The sequence below is a fragment of the Giraffa tippelskirchi genome, chromosome X (genome assembly GCF_054371585.1).
Source record: "Giraffa tippelskirchi isolate mGirTip1 chromosome X, T2T-mGirTip1v1.2.pri, whole genome shotgun sequence".
NCBI classification, from domain to species: domain Eukaryota; kingdom Metazoa; phylum Chordata; class Mammalia; order Artiodactyla; family Giraffidae; genus Giraffa; species Giraffa tippelskirchi.
The window spans coordinates 110,410,280-110,427,257 of NC_137289.1; the positions used below are offsets into that span (position 1 = coordinate 110,410,280).

At 38.9% G+C, this 16,978-nt stretch overlaps 1 protein-coding gene across 19 annotated transcripts in view; it reads left to right on the top strand.

Moving 5' to 3' along the window:
• The window catches only part of MED14 (mediator complex subunit 14), a 317,032-nt gene extending 302,991 nt beyond the window's left edge, over positions 1 to 14,041 (top strand). For 11 of the 19 annotated variants that reach the window (XM_081564478.1, XM_081564487.1, XM_081564477.1 and 8 more), the window contains 8 exons: positions 128 to 239; positions 5,132 to 5,314; positions 6,178 to 6,413; positions 8,566 to 8,745; positions 8,841 to 8,948; positions 10,259 to 10,384; positions 10,679 to 10,871; positions 13,419 to 14,041. In XM_081564478.1, coding sequence (XP_081420604.1) covers positions 128 to 239; positions 5,132 to 5,314; positions 6,178 to 6,413; positions 8,566 to 8,745; positions 8,841 to 8,948; positions 10,259 to 10,384; positions 10,679 to 10,871; positions 13,419 to 13,492 — 1,212 coding nt within the window. In that variant the 3' untranslated portion in view covers positions 13,493 to 14,041. Of the gene's footprint in view, positions 1 to 127; positions 240 to 3,042; positions 3,175 to 5,131; positions 5,315 to 6,177; positions 6,414 to 8,565; positions 8,746 to 8,840; positions 8,949 to 10,258; positions 10,385 to 10,678; positions 10,872 to 13,418 lie in introns of all 19 variants that reach the window. The other 8 variants (XM_081564475.1, XM_081564474.1, XM_081564484.1 and 5 more) reach the window with 1 other exon arrangement.
• The last annotated feature ends 2,937 nt before the right edge of the window (positions 14,042 to 16,978 follow it).

Genomic DNA, 16,978 nt, shown 5'->3' on the forward strand with positions numbered 1-16,978 from the left:
CTTTCCTATTTGATAACCAGTGACATGTAAATGTTAATTAACACCGTAGCTCTTGATTGGGGAAAGCCACGCCCACACATGCTACATGGTTGGCCATTTTACCAACAAGGAATTTTCTTCTTTACAGCCATTTCCAAAGCAGCCAGGATCATCAGGTGCTTATCCTCTTACTTCACCCCCTACATCTTATCATAGCACAGTCAACCAGTCTCCCTCTATGATGCACACACAGTCTCCAGGTAAGATACTAACTCTTCTCTTTGTCATGTTCAACTTTCAGATCCCAAATAGACACACATACAGTGACAAATCCTACACATGTAGCCTGAGACTTCAGAGAGAACTGCTTTGCTAGTCTGTGGCCAGATATTTGCTATTCATTCCGTATTGAAGGGTTGTGAAATCGGTGTTTGTGATTCAGGAGCACTTTAAAAGGTTTGAATTAAGTGGCAGGGTTGTCACCCAGAACCAGACTCATGCTGCAACCCCAGGAATCACAGCATAGTCGGTGTCACAGCGTGATCTATGTCAGAGGTTGACACACTCAGGCCTGTGGGCCATGTCCTACCCACCACCTGCTTTTGTAAATAGTTTTATTGGAACACAACCACACCCATGTATGTAGTGTGTGTGTGACTGCTTTCCTGCTGCGATGACTCCTTACAGAAAAGCTCCCTTACAGAAGGAGCTGACAGAGCTCCGCCCTCAGAGTCAAGCAGGGCACAACCTGTTTGTACAAACAAAATGGCTCTGTGGGCAGCCTCATGAAGTGCGCTGTAAAAATTGCTGGAGAATGCCAGCTTTAGAATTTTAACTGAACTGTTAATTCAGTATGTTAAAACAGTATGTTTTAAGCACTTGCTGTGTGTCTAATGCTGCTGGGTGCTGGGGATTCAGCAGTGAGCCCAGTAACAGCCCTACTCCTCAAGCTTACCCTGCTTACTCAAGCCCTGCTAGCTCAAGCTAGCAAGGAGGACTGGTATGAGATTTGGGGGTAGATGAGCCCTTCCCTGCTCATCGAAGTTGGTGGTACCCCCAGTGAAGACTTAGATCATTGTGTCATTGAAGATTCCCTAAGGCTGAGCTGGCGGGGGACTCAGCCCCTGCGAAGTTCCAACAGTAGACAGTGTGGGAGCCTAGGGAGGAGCAGCTGGGGAGCAAGGGAGAGAATGGGAAGCAGGGACCCAACACCCGAGGGGAGGAGGTTTCTAGAATGTGAGTTGAGACTGGTTTCACATAGAAGGAGAGATGATTATTTTGAAATAATTAAGAGTAGCAGACAGTTCTGTAGTGCTTCCTGTGCACCAGGCCCTGTTCTAAGTACTTTATCCATTTAATCTCCACAGCATACCTGTGGCATAGATCCTATTATTCCCATTTAACAGAGGAAAAATGAGGCATGGAGAAGTTAAGTCACTTGTCCAGGTCACACAGCTATATATGTAAATATAATACTTAAAGATTAACCAAGTCGATTAACGTATTTCTTGAATGTAAATATGTTAATATTGAATTCATACTGTATTGAACTAATACTGCATTAGGTATTATATAACATTAAAAATATGAAATTCTCTTACATAATAGTGGAGAATTTGAAAACTGCTGGTATTGAGGATAATTAAGATAATGTAGCAAGTATTTTAATGTTGCATTCATAGTTTTGGTAGTCATAGTCCCTGCCCTTCATAATTATAAATTAAGGTTAGTCCTGTGGCGAAACACCATCCTTAAGCTCATGTCTCCCAGTTTTTTATATCTCCATCTAGGCCTCTCCCCTAAACTCAAGTCCTGTTATTTTCCAGCTATCTGTTCAGCATTTCTATGTATCGGTAGATGTTTAACCAACATCTGAAACTCAGCACAGCTGAAACTAAATTCCTAACACCCTCCAGCTGTTCCCTATACTGCTGCTCCCATAGACACGCCATTTCAGCAAGTGGCAGCTTCTTCCTTCCTGTTACTTGGGCCAAAGCTGTAGGAGTCGTATTGGACTCCTTTCTCTCACGCCCATAGTCAGTCAGTCAGTTACCAAATATTGTCAGCTCTATCTTCAGACTTTATCTAGAACCTAACCACTTTTCAATGTCTCGGCCTTCACCCTTTCCCCAGTCACTAACCATCTTCGCCTAGGTAATTGCAGTTACCTCTGACTGGTTTCCCCGCCCCCTGCCCTGTAGTCTTGTTTTTCAACAGCAGCTAGAATGAACCTTGGGGAACAGAAGTTAGGTCATGACTCCTCTGCTCAAACTCGGCAGTGGCTTCCCATCTCTTTCAGGGTAAACCCTAAGTCCCTAAAGCAGCCTACAAGTCCCTGTGAAATCTGGGACCCTCCTCCCACCTCTCTGACCTAATTGTCTTCCATTTCCCCTTCCCCACCTTGCTCACGCTGTTCCAGCCACACTGGCCTCCCCCTGTTATTTTTAACTGCTGCTACTGTTGGTGCCTTTGCACTAGCTCCTCTGTTTGCCTTCAGTGTGTTGTTCCCTGGATATCCTCATGCCTCATCCTTCACTTCATGTTGCAGCCCGCAGAGCCCCTTCTTGGAGAAGTTTTTCCATATAAAGAGCAGCACCTACCTCCACCACCACACGATATATCCCCCTTACCTTGCCCTGTTTTTCTCCATAGCACTTAGCATAACCTGACATATATTTGTCTTTCTCATTATACTGGAATATAAACTCCCATGAGGGCAAGAATTTTTGTCTCTTGTTAACTGCTGCATCCCCAGTACCTACAACAATGCTTGGCATGACATTGATGTTCATGCCTTCTTGTTGAATGAGTGAATGAGTGAATAAAAAAGTACACTGCATATATTTTTTTAAAAAAACATTAGTCAATGTAAGAGCTAGAATTGGGGCCCCATGGAATTGATCTCTCTTTTAGTGGTGAAATTGTTCCAGTTTTTCTTTGTGCTACTTCTGGGAGCTTTACTACTTGTTTCTTTAGTCTGTAGATAGAGTCTTAACTTGGGGTCCTTGGACAGGACATAATATGTGTCCTGCAAGATCATCTATAATTATTTTCCTTTATTAGGAAATCTGCATGCTGCCAACTCCCCGAGTGGGGCTTTGAGAGCCCCATCACCAGCATCATTTGTTCCAACTCCTCCCCCATCCTCGCATGGAATCTCAATAGGACCAGGGGCCAGTTTTGCTAGTCCACATGGTGAGTCCATACATAGAAATCGTTAGAACATAAGAGTTTGATGTGAAAGTAGTTTTTGTGAAATAAAACTTTTCTTTTTGCAAAATTAGCACTTATATATTGGGGAAATAGCAAAAGAAACTATGTTTTTCCTGGGAATTCCCCTGCAGTCCAGTGGTTAGGACTCTGCACTTCCACTGCAGGGGGCATGGGTTCAAAACTAAGATCCCACATGCTGTGTGGCTCAGCCCCAAAAAGAATGAAAAAACTAGGTTTTTGCTAATAACACCACCAAGAGATCTACCAGTTTGTCCGCTTTGAACTCGTTCCCCCTCACGTGACCTGTCACGCACCTGCTGCTTGCCTGCTTGCCTGCATCTCTGTTGCTGTAGCTTGCTCTCTGCCCATCTTCTTGTCTCTCTCCTCAAACACCACCCCCTCAAAAAAAATCGGGACCCTGTCATATGTATTGCTTTGAGACTTGAATTTTTTAACTCAAAATTTCTATTTTGAATTTGTTCAAATTGATAAAGAAGAGGTAGCCAGTGAGGTGTTCCCCTTCAAGTCCACCAAAACCACCTAGTTCCTCCTCCCAAAGGCATTTAGTGCTATTAACTTCTCATGAATTCTTGGAAAGATGTTTTATGCGGAGTGGTCTTTCCCTCTCTTTTATGTACATGGCAGCATACTGTACACCGTGTTCAGTGCCTTACTTTCATCACTTAACTATATCATGAATCCCATGCCAGTTCTGAACATAAAGAGCTTCCTCAGGTTGTACAGCTGAGTAGCACCTGTGATTCTACTCTTTACTATGAATATTTGCAGGAACATTTATTTCTGTTAGTAAAAACTCTATATCATCATACTAAATGGCTTCATAGTATCCCCTTGTCTGGGCATACCATGATTTAACTGCTGTCCTAATATGATACGTTTAGAATGTTTCTATTTTTTCACAACTGAAAGTGGTGTCTTCTCTGCTCACAGGATTATTTTCTTAGGTAAGTTCCTAGAAGTGGAATTACTGTCTCACAGGGTTTGAGAAATTCTAAAGCTTTTGAAACATTGCAGATTGCTCACCTGAAAGGCTGTGCCAATTTCCTCTAATATCGTACAAGAATGTCTGTTTTCCTGCATCATTGGCAGCACAGGGTATTGTGATTTTTAAAGAAGTCTCAGTCACTTTGATAAGTAAAAAATGGCATCTTACTGTTCATTGTGTGGTTTTTTGATTATTAGTGAAGTGCTTATGTTCATTAGTCTTTTCATGTCTCTTATTTTATGCCTGCTAGTTTATATCTTTTGCCTATATTCTTGTGTTTTTTTCTTACCAGTTTGTAAGATTAAGTAAGGAACATTTACTCTCTGATATATGGTAGTATTTTCTCATTTTGTCATTTGGTTACAAAGCGGTGTAAATATGTTAAAAGTATCTGCAGGATGAAATTTTAATTTGAGATTGTTCAGGAAGTCACTGCTTTCAAAACTTGATTCTTGGTTCATTTCTGAGTTACTGTGTCTTTTACTAAATAAAGAAAATGGAAAATTCCCTCTCTTCAGCCTTCTCTGAATAGACTGAAAACATAATTTGTCAGGGTTAGTTTAAAAATAAAAGATTTCTGCCCTTAATGGAGCTTTGAGGGTTGTTTTTGTCTTTATCTTTTCAACTATAGTATTTTCTATATAGTCTAAAGGAGACTGTTATGTATTGTACATCTTGAACCTTATGTAAAGGTAAATTTTATCCTTTCTCAATATTTTTCTTATGTTCCTAATTTTTGTATCATGTTAAAAAGTACAAAAACTATACCAAGTAGAAATCAGATGTGTTATGTGCATCAGGCTTTAGTGAAATATCTTTCTGAAAGAAAAAATAAAATTATCACTACATAAGGTATAAGCATGTGAATGTTGTCGAATACTTTTCAGGTATTAAAATACAGGTTTTGAAAACCATTTGTTTACTTGTTTGCAGGAACCCTGGACCCTAGTTCTCCATACACTATGGTGTCACCAAGTGGTCGAGCAGGGAACTGGCCAGGGTCTCCTCAAGTGTCTGGCCCCTCACCAGCAACACGCATGCCTGGGATGTCACCAGCCAACCCATCACTACATTCTCCAGTTCCAGATGCTTCTCATTCCCCTCGAGCTGGAACAAGTGAGTGTTATCAACATTTTTATGTGAGCTTTTAGGATAACCAACAAATGACCTATTTTAATCATCCTATCCCATCCTCACATTTGAAAGTCATGATGTAATAAGGATACTTAACAACTTAAACTTTTATCCATTTAGTAAGTTGGTTGTAACAATAGTTAATTTGCAAAGTTGGGCAGAATAAGGGGAATGTCTTCTCCAGAATTGGAGGAGAGTCTTGTACCTCTGTCGTGACTACTAACTTAGCTGCAGTACTGGACATTGAGAGATAACCTCAAGAGAACTGGCATAGTTATGCAGATTAATACAGAAGAATTGTACAGAGCCGCATGACTTTTCGTGGCTTAAAGCAACAATTATATGTTAGCTTGCCATTCTGCAGGTTGGCAGTTTGGGCTGAGCCCAGCTGGATGATCTTCCAGGCTCTGCTGGGCTCACTTGTGCATCTGTGGTCAGCTTCTGGGTTGGCGGGGGCCTGGCTTCTCTCTGCTTCGTGTGGTCTCATACTTAATATGGGCTTGCTCACCTGGGCTGGAGAGGGTTCCAAGAGAGTGAGTAAAAGCTTAGGCCTACAGGTGGCACCGTGTCACTTCCAGTGCCTTCTGTAGGCCACAGCAAGTGACGGTGAGCCCAGAATACCAGTAAAGAAGTAGACATCACCCCTTGAAGGGTTGCCATAAAGTCACACTGCAAGGGACCTGGCTGCAGGGAGGAAAGTAACTGTAAGGAAGCTTATATGTAATTGTTACACCACAAAGAATAACAGAAACAGTACAGACTGCTATATAAAAGCAAAGCAAAACAGGGAACAGTGAGATAGTATGCATTTGGTTAAAAAAAAATAATGTTTTCCTTCCCAAAAGGTTCCCAAACGATGCCAACAAACATGCCTCCCCCTCGTAAACTACCTCAGCGCTCCTGGGCAGCCTCCATCCCTACCATCCTCACTCACAGTGCCTTGAACATTTTGCTGCTGCCCTCTCCAACGCCAGGCCTCGTGCCTGGCCTGGCAGGTAGTTACCTTTGTTCTCCGCTTGAAAGATTCCTTGGATCAGTCATCATGAGACGCCACCTTCAAAGAATTATTCAGCAGGAAACGGTATGTGGGTACCTGGTGAATTCCCGAGTGGTGATTGTCAAGTCAAGTGCTCAGATGCCTCCCAGAATAGGATCTGAACTGTTCCCTCACCTCCTTTAACCAGCTGGTTAGAATTACGCTTTCTCCCCACCCTAGCATTGAAAGTGGATCCACTGTTTTCTTTACTTTCTTACATTAACAAGTTGCTTCTTTTATAATTAGCTGTACTGTGGCTAACATGAACCTGGAGATAGATCTCCACTATACCATGAGACAAGTGTACCCAGGATCTGATTTGGCAGAGAATAGCACATGAGTAATTACTTGCCTTCTGGAATGCTTCTGCAGGCAGGCTGACTCTGAATCTGTGATCCTGAAGTTATTTATGATCACAAAAGGATGAAAGCTGCTTTTTTGTGTGTGGAGCATGGGGTCTAGCACATGTGGGTTTCAGTAGTTGTGGTTCCCAGACTCTAGAGCACAGGCTCAATAGTTGTGGCACATGAGCTTAGTTGCTGTGCGACATGTGGGATCTTCCTGGATCAGGGATTGAACCTGTGTCTCCTGTATTGACAGGCTGATTCTTTACCATTGAGCTACTGGGAAAAAGCCCCGAAAGCTGCTTCATAAATACATGAGCAATTGAATGGAGTTCATCCTGTGGTGATAACCATTGGGAAATAGTTCAGAGTTGAGAATACCAGTTCTAGAATCAGGCTACCCCAGTTTGTAGCCAGGACATGCCCCTGTCTGGTATAAGCTTGGGCAAATTTCTTCACCTTTTTGATAATAATAGATAGTGGTATCTACCTAATTCCCAGCAGTTATGGGAATTTGAGATAACTTTATATAAAACCTTTACATAATGTCTTGGTATTCAGTTATATATTATTTATAATAATTATTGTTATTGATACTTATGTTAGTGAGGTAGTCAGAATGGTGAATGCTTAAAATAGCCTCTCCACAGGTGGCACCAAGCTATTTTGCAACCTTTACATTTGAATTTGAAAGAAATAAGTTTTAACATAAGTTGAATAAATTAGCATTTAAAATGGTAATCATCAGACCCCTGATCTAGCCTCACCTCTGCCAGGAAGCCTTTGAACCTCATTTTGCTCATGTGCATAATCAATACATTATGCAATTATCATATGCATTATCAATGCATTATCAATACATGTGCAGAGGTCAGTAAACTGTGTGCCTTAGGGGCCAAGTCCTGCCCTCCATCTGTCTTTGTAAAGTTTTGGAACACAGCCACATGCATTCAGTTGCCTATTACCTGTGGCTGCTTTCATCTATGATGGCATCATTGGGGAGTTGTAGCAGAAACCATAGAACTTATATTTACCAATCCTGGGCTAGCATAAGGTCCCAACCCAGATCTAACATTCTGTAATTGAACTTTTTATTCTTTTTTTTTCTGATGGACCATTTTTTTTAACTTATTGTAGACAATTTCAAGCATATACAGAAGTAGAATATATAATTCTCTTACACAGTGAACCTGTCTGTTCTCATACCCACCTTCAACAGTGAACTGATGCTAATATTATTTCATCTATAATTCCTGCTCTCAGATTGACAGCAAATTCCTGACATTTCATCATAAATGTGGTTTCTTTATAATCAACTGTCTAGTTGGTGTCCATATTTCCCAAGTTGTCACAGTTTTTAACCATCTGAATCAGAATCCATACACATTTTTAAGTCCTTTTTAAATTATAGGTTCCCTCTCTATTTCTCATTAAATAATGTATTTGTTGAAGAAGCCATATCATTTGTCCTCTAGAATTTCTCACAGTCTGGACCTTGGTGATCGCATCCCTTTGGAATCACCTGACATGCTCTTTTGACCCCTGTATTTTTGCAATGTCGATCAGTCCTATGGATCTGACTACTGAATTCAGGCTCAAGGTGGTTTTTTTGCAAGAGTATTTGATAGGTGGTGTTATATTCTTCCATCAAGAGACACATAATGTTTGATCACCTCTCTCTCTGCCACGTAGTTAGCAGTTGCTGGTGCTCAAGGCCTAGATACCTTTGTTTTGGAACAGGTCTCAACTTAGTTGTTTTCCTTTTGAAACAATTATCTACTTATAGTTAAATTTTCTCTTTGACTTACATATTGCCTCATATGTTAATTTGATGCATGCTTCTTCTTTTGCAGCTACAGCTGATAAATTCCAATGAGCCTGGGGTGATCATGTTTAAGACTGATGCACTGAAATGCAGAGTCGCCCTTAGTCCTAAAACTAACCAAACACTTCAGCTAAAAGTGACACCGGAAAATGCAGGACAGTGGAAACCTGACGAACTTCAAGTTTTGGAGAAATTCTTTGAAACAAGAGTATGTGTTTCTTAATGCATAATTTTAATACACTCAGTGAAATAGAATCAAGGTAGAATGAAGAGTAACTTAACTTGCTTTATTTATCCTTGTAGGTTGCAGGACCGCCATTTAAAGCCAATACATTAATAGCTTTCACCAAGCTGTTAGGAGCTCCTACACACATCCTCAGGGACTGTGTGCATATTATGAAGCTAGAGCTGGTAAGTTACAGAGACAAACAAACTTTTCTAGCCAGGTCAATCAGAGGAGGTTGGAGTTGGTGGGAGAGCATATGTTGGTTTTCACCATTATGTACCTGCATTTTCCTCTTGGCATTCTTCTTAATTTTTAACTTAAATTTTATTTGTCTTTGGGTAGGTAACACAATCCTCTTGTATCTTTTGAGTTTAGAATGAGACAGTGGGAAATTTCACATCCATCCTTGTCCAGCTGTCTAGTCCTCCTCCCCATAGGTAACCTAAGTTACCAGCGACTTCCCTCTTACAAAAACAAATACATGTAATATCTTCTTCCTATTCTTAGATCATGAAATAATCCTCCCATGCCTAATGCCATTTATTGAAAAAGCTGTCTTCTCTGGGGAAATTTTTAATGCCTCTTTTTTCCTATGAAAGTATACAATTATATAGCTGGAATCCAGGTGGAAGCTAATTTTATTTTTCCAGTTTTACACTAGTCCTTCATTTTAATGTTTCTAGCATTGCTTCAGGTTAACTGTAAATACCTCACTCCTTTTTTCAGTTGATGTTTCACTGTTAATATTGGGATGGCACTGTCCCTTTGCTAATAGTCTCAGCATTTGGCTTCTGCTCTGATAGGCTGTAGGAAACATTATTTATGTTTTAAAAAATCCATTTGAGTTTTTTTTAAAGGAGTAAATATTGTCACTAAAAAAGCTCCAGTAGATATAATTTTAAATGATTAATACAGTTTGACTAGTTGCTTTTAGGGAAGGAATTGGAAATGAGACTGGGAAATCTAGATTGGCCCCAGTTAAGAAGTGCCTTGAATGCCAGTGTTGGTCCCTAGGTGGCAGGGTGAGGGGGTGCTTGGGGCAGCATGGACCCTTGCGTGTCACTGGGAATTTGTAAGCTAAATTAGAACTATGCTCTAGGATATTTGTCTGGCAGTGGTGTAAGGGTAGACTGGGAGAGGCAGCCACCGGAAGGGACCGTTACAGGGGCCATGGGAGAAGTTATGGATCCCTCAGCTCCTTGGCATCAGTGAAAATAGAGAAGCGGGAACGGATGTCAGAGACATCGAGGAAGCAGAACCCACGGGCCTTGGGGATTAATGAAGTGGGAGGAAAGGAAAGGGAACATATCTCGTGAATCCAGAGCTTGACTCTTCAGTTAGCAACTTCACATATGTATTTCCTTTGAAAAAATGCAGGTTATCAACTGCACGATCTGTTGATAAGTGAGTATAAAATTCCAGTTTCAGGCTCCTACACTGCAGTATAATTTTAAACACTGATATGATTTTATCATGATTTTTTTTTCCAAAACAGTTTCCTGACCAGGCAACACAGCTAAAATGGAATGTTCAGTTTTGCCTGACAATCCCTCCCAGTGCACCACCAATTGCACCTCCTGGGACACCTGCTGTGGTGCTGAAATCCAAAATGCTATTTTTTGTAAGTAATACCTGGTGTGTGTGTGTGTGTGTGTGTGTGTGTGTGTGTGAGTTTAGACTTCATGTAATCTTGGTTTTTGTAGTAAGAAATATATTGAACCTGGTAATTGTGTGACACAGTTGCATCTTAATCATAGGATTTAGTTGTTGGTCATTTCTTTTGTTATATTTAATTTTCTTTTACTTGTATCTTTAATCTGACAGAGTAAATGATTATACCTTTGAATCATTTCAGTAAGTATTTTGTTTTCTTACTGTGTTTTTATTTTCTTTTGTATGTGTTGTATGTCAACAGCTTCAGCTGACTCAGAAGACATCAGTCCCTCCCCAAGAACCTGTTAGTATTATAGTTCCAATCATTTATGACATGGCTTCAGGTACCACCCAGCAGGCAGACATTCCCAGGCAGCAGAACTCTTCTGTTGCTGCTCCCATGATGGTCAGCAACATTCTGAAGAGGTTTGCAGAGATGAACCCACCACGACAAGGTACATGACCAGTAGATGATATTTTATTGCATATATGTTATAAACGTTCTTCTGAGAGACCCCCCCCTGCTCCCCTCTGCTTCTTCTTACCCACCTCACCCCTCCAATCCTAGTAGTAGAGTTCTGGTTGCCGTGGCCCTCTTAATGTCTGCCTGTCGCTTTCTTCTTTTCTCACTGGCTCTTCAGTTTTGTCCACGTCTCTGCTGCCTGGACTTTATTTTTGTTCGTGATTTACTATTAGGACTGACCCAGTTGCTAATGCCAGAAGCTTGTATTTATAGCACACATTGCTACTAAGCCCTAGGTTAGGATGATAGAATTTTCCATGGCTGTGAATTCCTTCCCCACCATTGATACCTGCCACTCTGTATGTCACCAAGTTGAAATGCATGTTGGTTTCTCATATTTCATGGTTCAGTCATGAATAGAATAATATCATCCAAATTTCTGTATCTCCTAAATGTTTTGTGAAGAATAAAAGCTGATACAAATGGCATCCTGCTTTTTGGGCTTCTTATATAAGTGTTAGGTGGGTGCAAGTGAACCTTTTCACCAAGTGCACAGTGAAGCTCTCAAACGGAACATTTTCGAGGAGACCAGAATGATTCTGGCAGATAAACATGGTCCCTTCAATACTGGAGTAGCCTATGCTTAACCTGGAACTCCTGGCAGTGCTAAATTTTTGGTTATAAAACATAATGCTCAGCAAAGAGAACTTAGCTTCCATTCTGCTTGTTTCTAACACTACGGAAATTAAAGTACATTTTGCTTATATCTAATATTAAGGAAGTCCTCTATATCTTTCTGTTTAGAATAGTATGATAACAGAATTCATTTTTTTTAAATGAGGGGAAGTTGTTCTCTGAAACATTTTTTAGTTACCACAGTGTCAAAATTTTACTAGACACAGGATCATGGGAGAAGTTATATTTTACTGCTTTGTTACCCCATATTGTGTACAAAGACAAGTTCTCACCTAAGTTTAGTTTATAAGGAATGCACTGGGCAGTAGAGAAGGGTGTGCTGCTTTTGTTGTAATGCTTCTTCCACTTCTTATAATTTTCTGCTTTCATCCTTTGACTTATCTCTTCTTTCAGCTCAAAATAGGTCCTTCAGTATCAAAGTTTAAAGCTATCAGCATTTTCAAAGCATGTATTACATTTTCAGTATAACCTTGATCACAAACACCATTCCTTCACAAGCAGATGACTATCATTATTATGTCTCATGGAATTTAAAATTTAAAGGAACAGATGTTTTGATCCTGTTTGGGATCAAGCAAGTTTTTCTCCCTATCAATAATGAAAATATGTTTTAAAAAAAAGAAAAAGATGTAACTTCCTTTATTTAAGAAATTGTTGAGATATTTTGGAAGTAGTTTTCTTTTATTTGACCTTAGCCTGGTTAAACCTTTGGGTTTTTTTTTCTGTACCTTAATTTGCCAGTGGTTGGAGAGAAGGTTGCAGTGACTTGCATAGGGTCACTGCACATCCTGCTGTTTGCCAGAAGGCCATTATTCAGTTGAGGTCTTCACTTCCCTCACTCGCAGCCTCTCAGCATTAGACCATGCTCTAGGGAAAGGATCTGGTTTGGGATTTATCGTATTTACAACTGGTTTTGGTTAACTGTATTGAACTATTTGTAATTTACATATACAAGAAGTAAGAGGCGCAGGCTCTTTGGTTCTTGGAGCAAAGGGGAAATTGAGAGGATGAATCATTAACCTCCTACAATCCCCCCACACACACACACACAAATCTTGTTTTTGGATTGTTGGTGTGCCATATTTTAGCCTCCCTTCCCTCCTCCCAGACTTCCTCCCCTGGTGAAGGAGGAATCACTTTATTTTTATTAATGGATTTTAACATTGAACTCCAGAAGTTGATCAATTCCTTGAAATTTGGGGGAAAACTCCAATAGATGTCACAGACCTACACTGTCCAGTATAACTGCCACTCTCCAGATTTGGCTATTTAAATTTAACTTAATTAAAATCAGATGAAAAGTATAAAATTCAGCTCCTCAGTCACATTGGCTATATTACAAGTACTCAGTAGCCATAGCACACATATAGAATATTTCTGTCATCGCAGAAGATTTGTTAAGACAGTGCTATCACAGGAGTTACCTGGCCTTTAATGTAACAGCAGAAGGATGTCATTCATGTTGTAACTCATGCATAAATATAAAACTAGATCTTTCATTAGTTTCAAGAACAGGTCATCAGTAGCCTTGAAGTCCAGCTTCTGAGGCTTATCCAATGCTCCAGTGTTTCTGTAGAGAAACTCTAGGCATATTAGCTTAAATTCACATCTAACTGGGAGTTGCCCAAAATGTCTTCATGATGAAAAAACCCAAACCAAGTATCATCTAATAAATACTTAACACCAAAGCTTAATCTCCTATAATCTGTACAGTTAAAATTTAGTCTTTCGTTTTGATCTTTAAAGTTCTTACTAATTTTAGATTTAACTACCCCTACCTCACCAGTGTGTTATCATCTTTCCTGTAATGCGAATAGCTAATGACCATTTTTCTCTGTTGCAGGTGAATGCACAATATTTGCAGCTGTTCGTGATTTAATGGCTAATCTTACACTGCCCCCTGGTGGGCGTCCATAGACACTATTGTTTTTAAACCAGGAAGGCTGACAAAAGAAACAAAACAACAAAAAAAAAATCTGAATTCAGCCTTCAGTTTAAAAAAGAAAAAAGGACTTTTTTGACTTTAAGAGCTAAATATTCTAAACTGGCAAAAATTTTCAGGGTGCACTTCTTTCATCAAAAAGACCATCAATCTTTTGTATAGCTAACTTGTATAGTGTGTTTAAATGGGACACATTTCAAACTAGGTAATACATCAGTGTCCGTTTGCCAGTAATAGGTTTAATATTCTGTTTTATACTATAAAGTTACGGAAATGCCAAACTTGTTTATTTAATTGTCTTCTTATGTTTTGGGTGTAATAGTCATTTTTTGGTTTTTGTTTTGTTTTTTAAGGCAGGTCTGTCATTTTTGAATACTGTAAAACTGTGATAAACTTTATATTGAAGCTGTATTTTAATATGACCGCTTTGAATCCTTACATGAAAATGTTCTGGGAGTTGTTATAAACACACTCCAAAGAAGCAATATTTAATAAAACTAGGTTTAAAAAAAAAAAAACAAAAAGAACAATGACACTCACTTGTGTGTATATCAGCTCTGTAGACTTCTTGGCCTCCCTTTATCTTTAACATGGTGGGGCCAGTAATTAATTTCTAATAATATATGTCTGAAATTTGACCAAAACATCTGCTTCTTTGTTTCAAGATTAATATATTTTCTTCAAACATTCCTAACTTGACTGGTGGTTAACATTTAGCACCTTGGTTGTCTTTCAGTGTAGGATTTGGGTTAAAAAAAAAAAAGAACTCAGTCTTTGAGAAGAGACAGTGAGTAGTTCATATTGATCAAAGATTCCAAATAATGCAGTCATTCTCTGCTGAGGATGTGGGAACTTTTCTGTTAGGCAAATGTAGTTTACAGGATACTTCTGCACACAGCATTCATTAGGAAACCAAGAACTTGAATGCTGGACCCTTGCATGAAATTTCTGTGACATTTCTTTATCTTGAGTAACTTCTTCCCCTTGCCTTCCTCACCAAAACTGGGGTGGTTCTAAACAATCCCAATTTAATTTATTGTCAACAAAATGATAAAATGTTTTACTTGGAAGAAACCTGGTACAGTCCACTCAGTTTGAAGAATCCAAGACCCAGGGCCTGTCCAGGGTCCAATGGAGGTTCTATTACTGACCCATCTCAGCAGTTTCTTTTTGGAGCAATATGCTGCCTCTCCCAGTCAGTAGGGAACTTTTTTAAGCTTCAAAGAGCATGATCCAAAGCAAAGGTCTTCTGAAGACTTGCTGTTATTTGGGAAAGTTTTTAAAATGGTAATACCATGCTCAGTTGTCACTGTACTACTGGTTCTCCATGAAATTTTAGATGCTTTGTCTAATTTTAAATCACTTTAACATGATTTAATTGAGCTTCTGTGACCGTCAATTATCAAATTCTGATTTCAGGCATCTCATTGCAGTTATATCTGTCCTCAGCTTTGCTTGACTCTATTCATTTCTGGTCAGAGTTGAGGCCTTCTTTGCCTTTTCTTCTATATCTTATTTCTGCCTTCATTTCCTGCTTCTCACTCCCAACTTTGCCACTATGTGGAAGCAGGTGACTAAACTTGTATCCTTCCCATAACTTAGCTTTTATCCTTCTGTATTTGGTTCAACTTACAATGGTAATCACGTCAGTTTGGCAGTCTGAGATTTTATCCAGGGTCAGCCCTTTTCTATTTGGAGTTGAATCCTTTCTTTCACGTAGAAATATACATGTGTATACAAGAAATGTATTTTTATCTGCAGGATAGTATTGTCTCAAATAATTTTATTAATAGAGTTTCCCTTTTAAGGGTGGTTTTGAAATATTAATTGCTTTTTTACATGATGCATTCAGTGAATACTTTTTTCCTTATTAATAACTCATCTCTGAATGCATTGTACGAATCAAAAGTAAGATAGGATTCAGTGAACAGAATTTGGTTTTGATGCTTATTAAGAGTAAATCCATGAAATAGAATTTTGCTATCATACTTGATACTTGAAATTGGTACATACTTTATTACAGCTTGGAAATGCTTAGCATTTGGATCTTAAGTTTCATCACAAACTATGTCTTTTACCTCTTTTGTTAACCAAGTTCAATCAAAGGGACTGGATACCCATAGGAGTTTTTCCTAATAGATGGTTTGGATGTTTAGTGTGTTTCAATGTGATTATAGTAATTTCAGTAATAAATGAAATTTATACAAGTTTCAGAGAACTAACAACTCTCTAGTTAATTTTCATGAAGATGTTTCGGCTAATAGTCTGGTTTAACCTTGAAGAAATTGGTCCTTATTTGCCGCATCTTTTTTCCATCTGCTGAAATGCCATTTCAGAATGTATAAGTATTTTCAGAATTAGAAAGAAAACAAAAAATTTACCAGAACTTACCAAGTTATTAATAGCAAGAGCTGAACCTTTTGTTTGAAAATTAACACTGAGTGAGCTAAGTGCAGGCATAAACTAAAATATACATGATTTTGAATTTAAATTCCACTAATAACTTTACTATGTTGCAGTTAACACAGTAACCTGTAAAGCAAGGATACTAAATGGTTTGTTAGTCATTTTTTGGATCATGGTTGATTTGATAACTTCAAGAAATAAAATTTTGCCACTATAAATTTGTATCCAGTTTCAACATAAAAAAGAAATTCCTTTCATGGTTTCTTCCCCATAAGAAATACCTATAACATTTTACTTTAATCATTTACTATCATCAAAGTGTTCCTGATATAAAATCATACACAAGAAACTACAAGAGAACTTATATTCAGGTAATTCAAGGAACAGAAAGGAGAAACGTTAATGTATATTTCATTGTACCCTGTGGAATTTCCTTCTTCCTTTGGTTTAATGGGAATGGACACTTTGTCTAAGGAAATAATTTGAAATTTACTTGGGATGGATTTAATATTGAGGTTTTTAAGGAAAAATTAGAGGCTAGCCTGCATTGTGTGCTGCACAATTCCAGGAGACTGATCTGCTCGCAGTTTTCTGTAAATTGCCCCCATTTCCAGGTAGCCAGTGATTTGTTAAAATATCTTGCCCAGGAATGACTGACTGAAAGGGCACATTTAGGTCAATATAAAATAATAGATAATATTTACTGAGAGCTTACTATTTCCAGGCACTATTCTAACTATTTCAGTGTCTTATTTGTCACAAACACCCAATAGGGTAGGCCTCCTTTTTCTGATGAGTAAACTGAGGCCCAGAGAAATGAAGTAATTTGCTGAGATCAAATCAACATTGCTTAAGATCAAACGGCTAAGTAAGAAACAGCATTTTGAGTCAAAGCTAGCACTCCTAAACACTGCCACTTTGCTGTGAAACAAAGTCAGGGGAAGACTTCAAACGTTTATACTCTTCCCTCAGAGCCTTTTGACTACGTGCAATTTTAACATGTTTTCCAAGCTCAAGAAGCTCACTAAAAGCAACTAAAATTGAGATGACTTCTT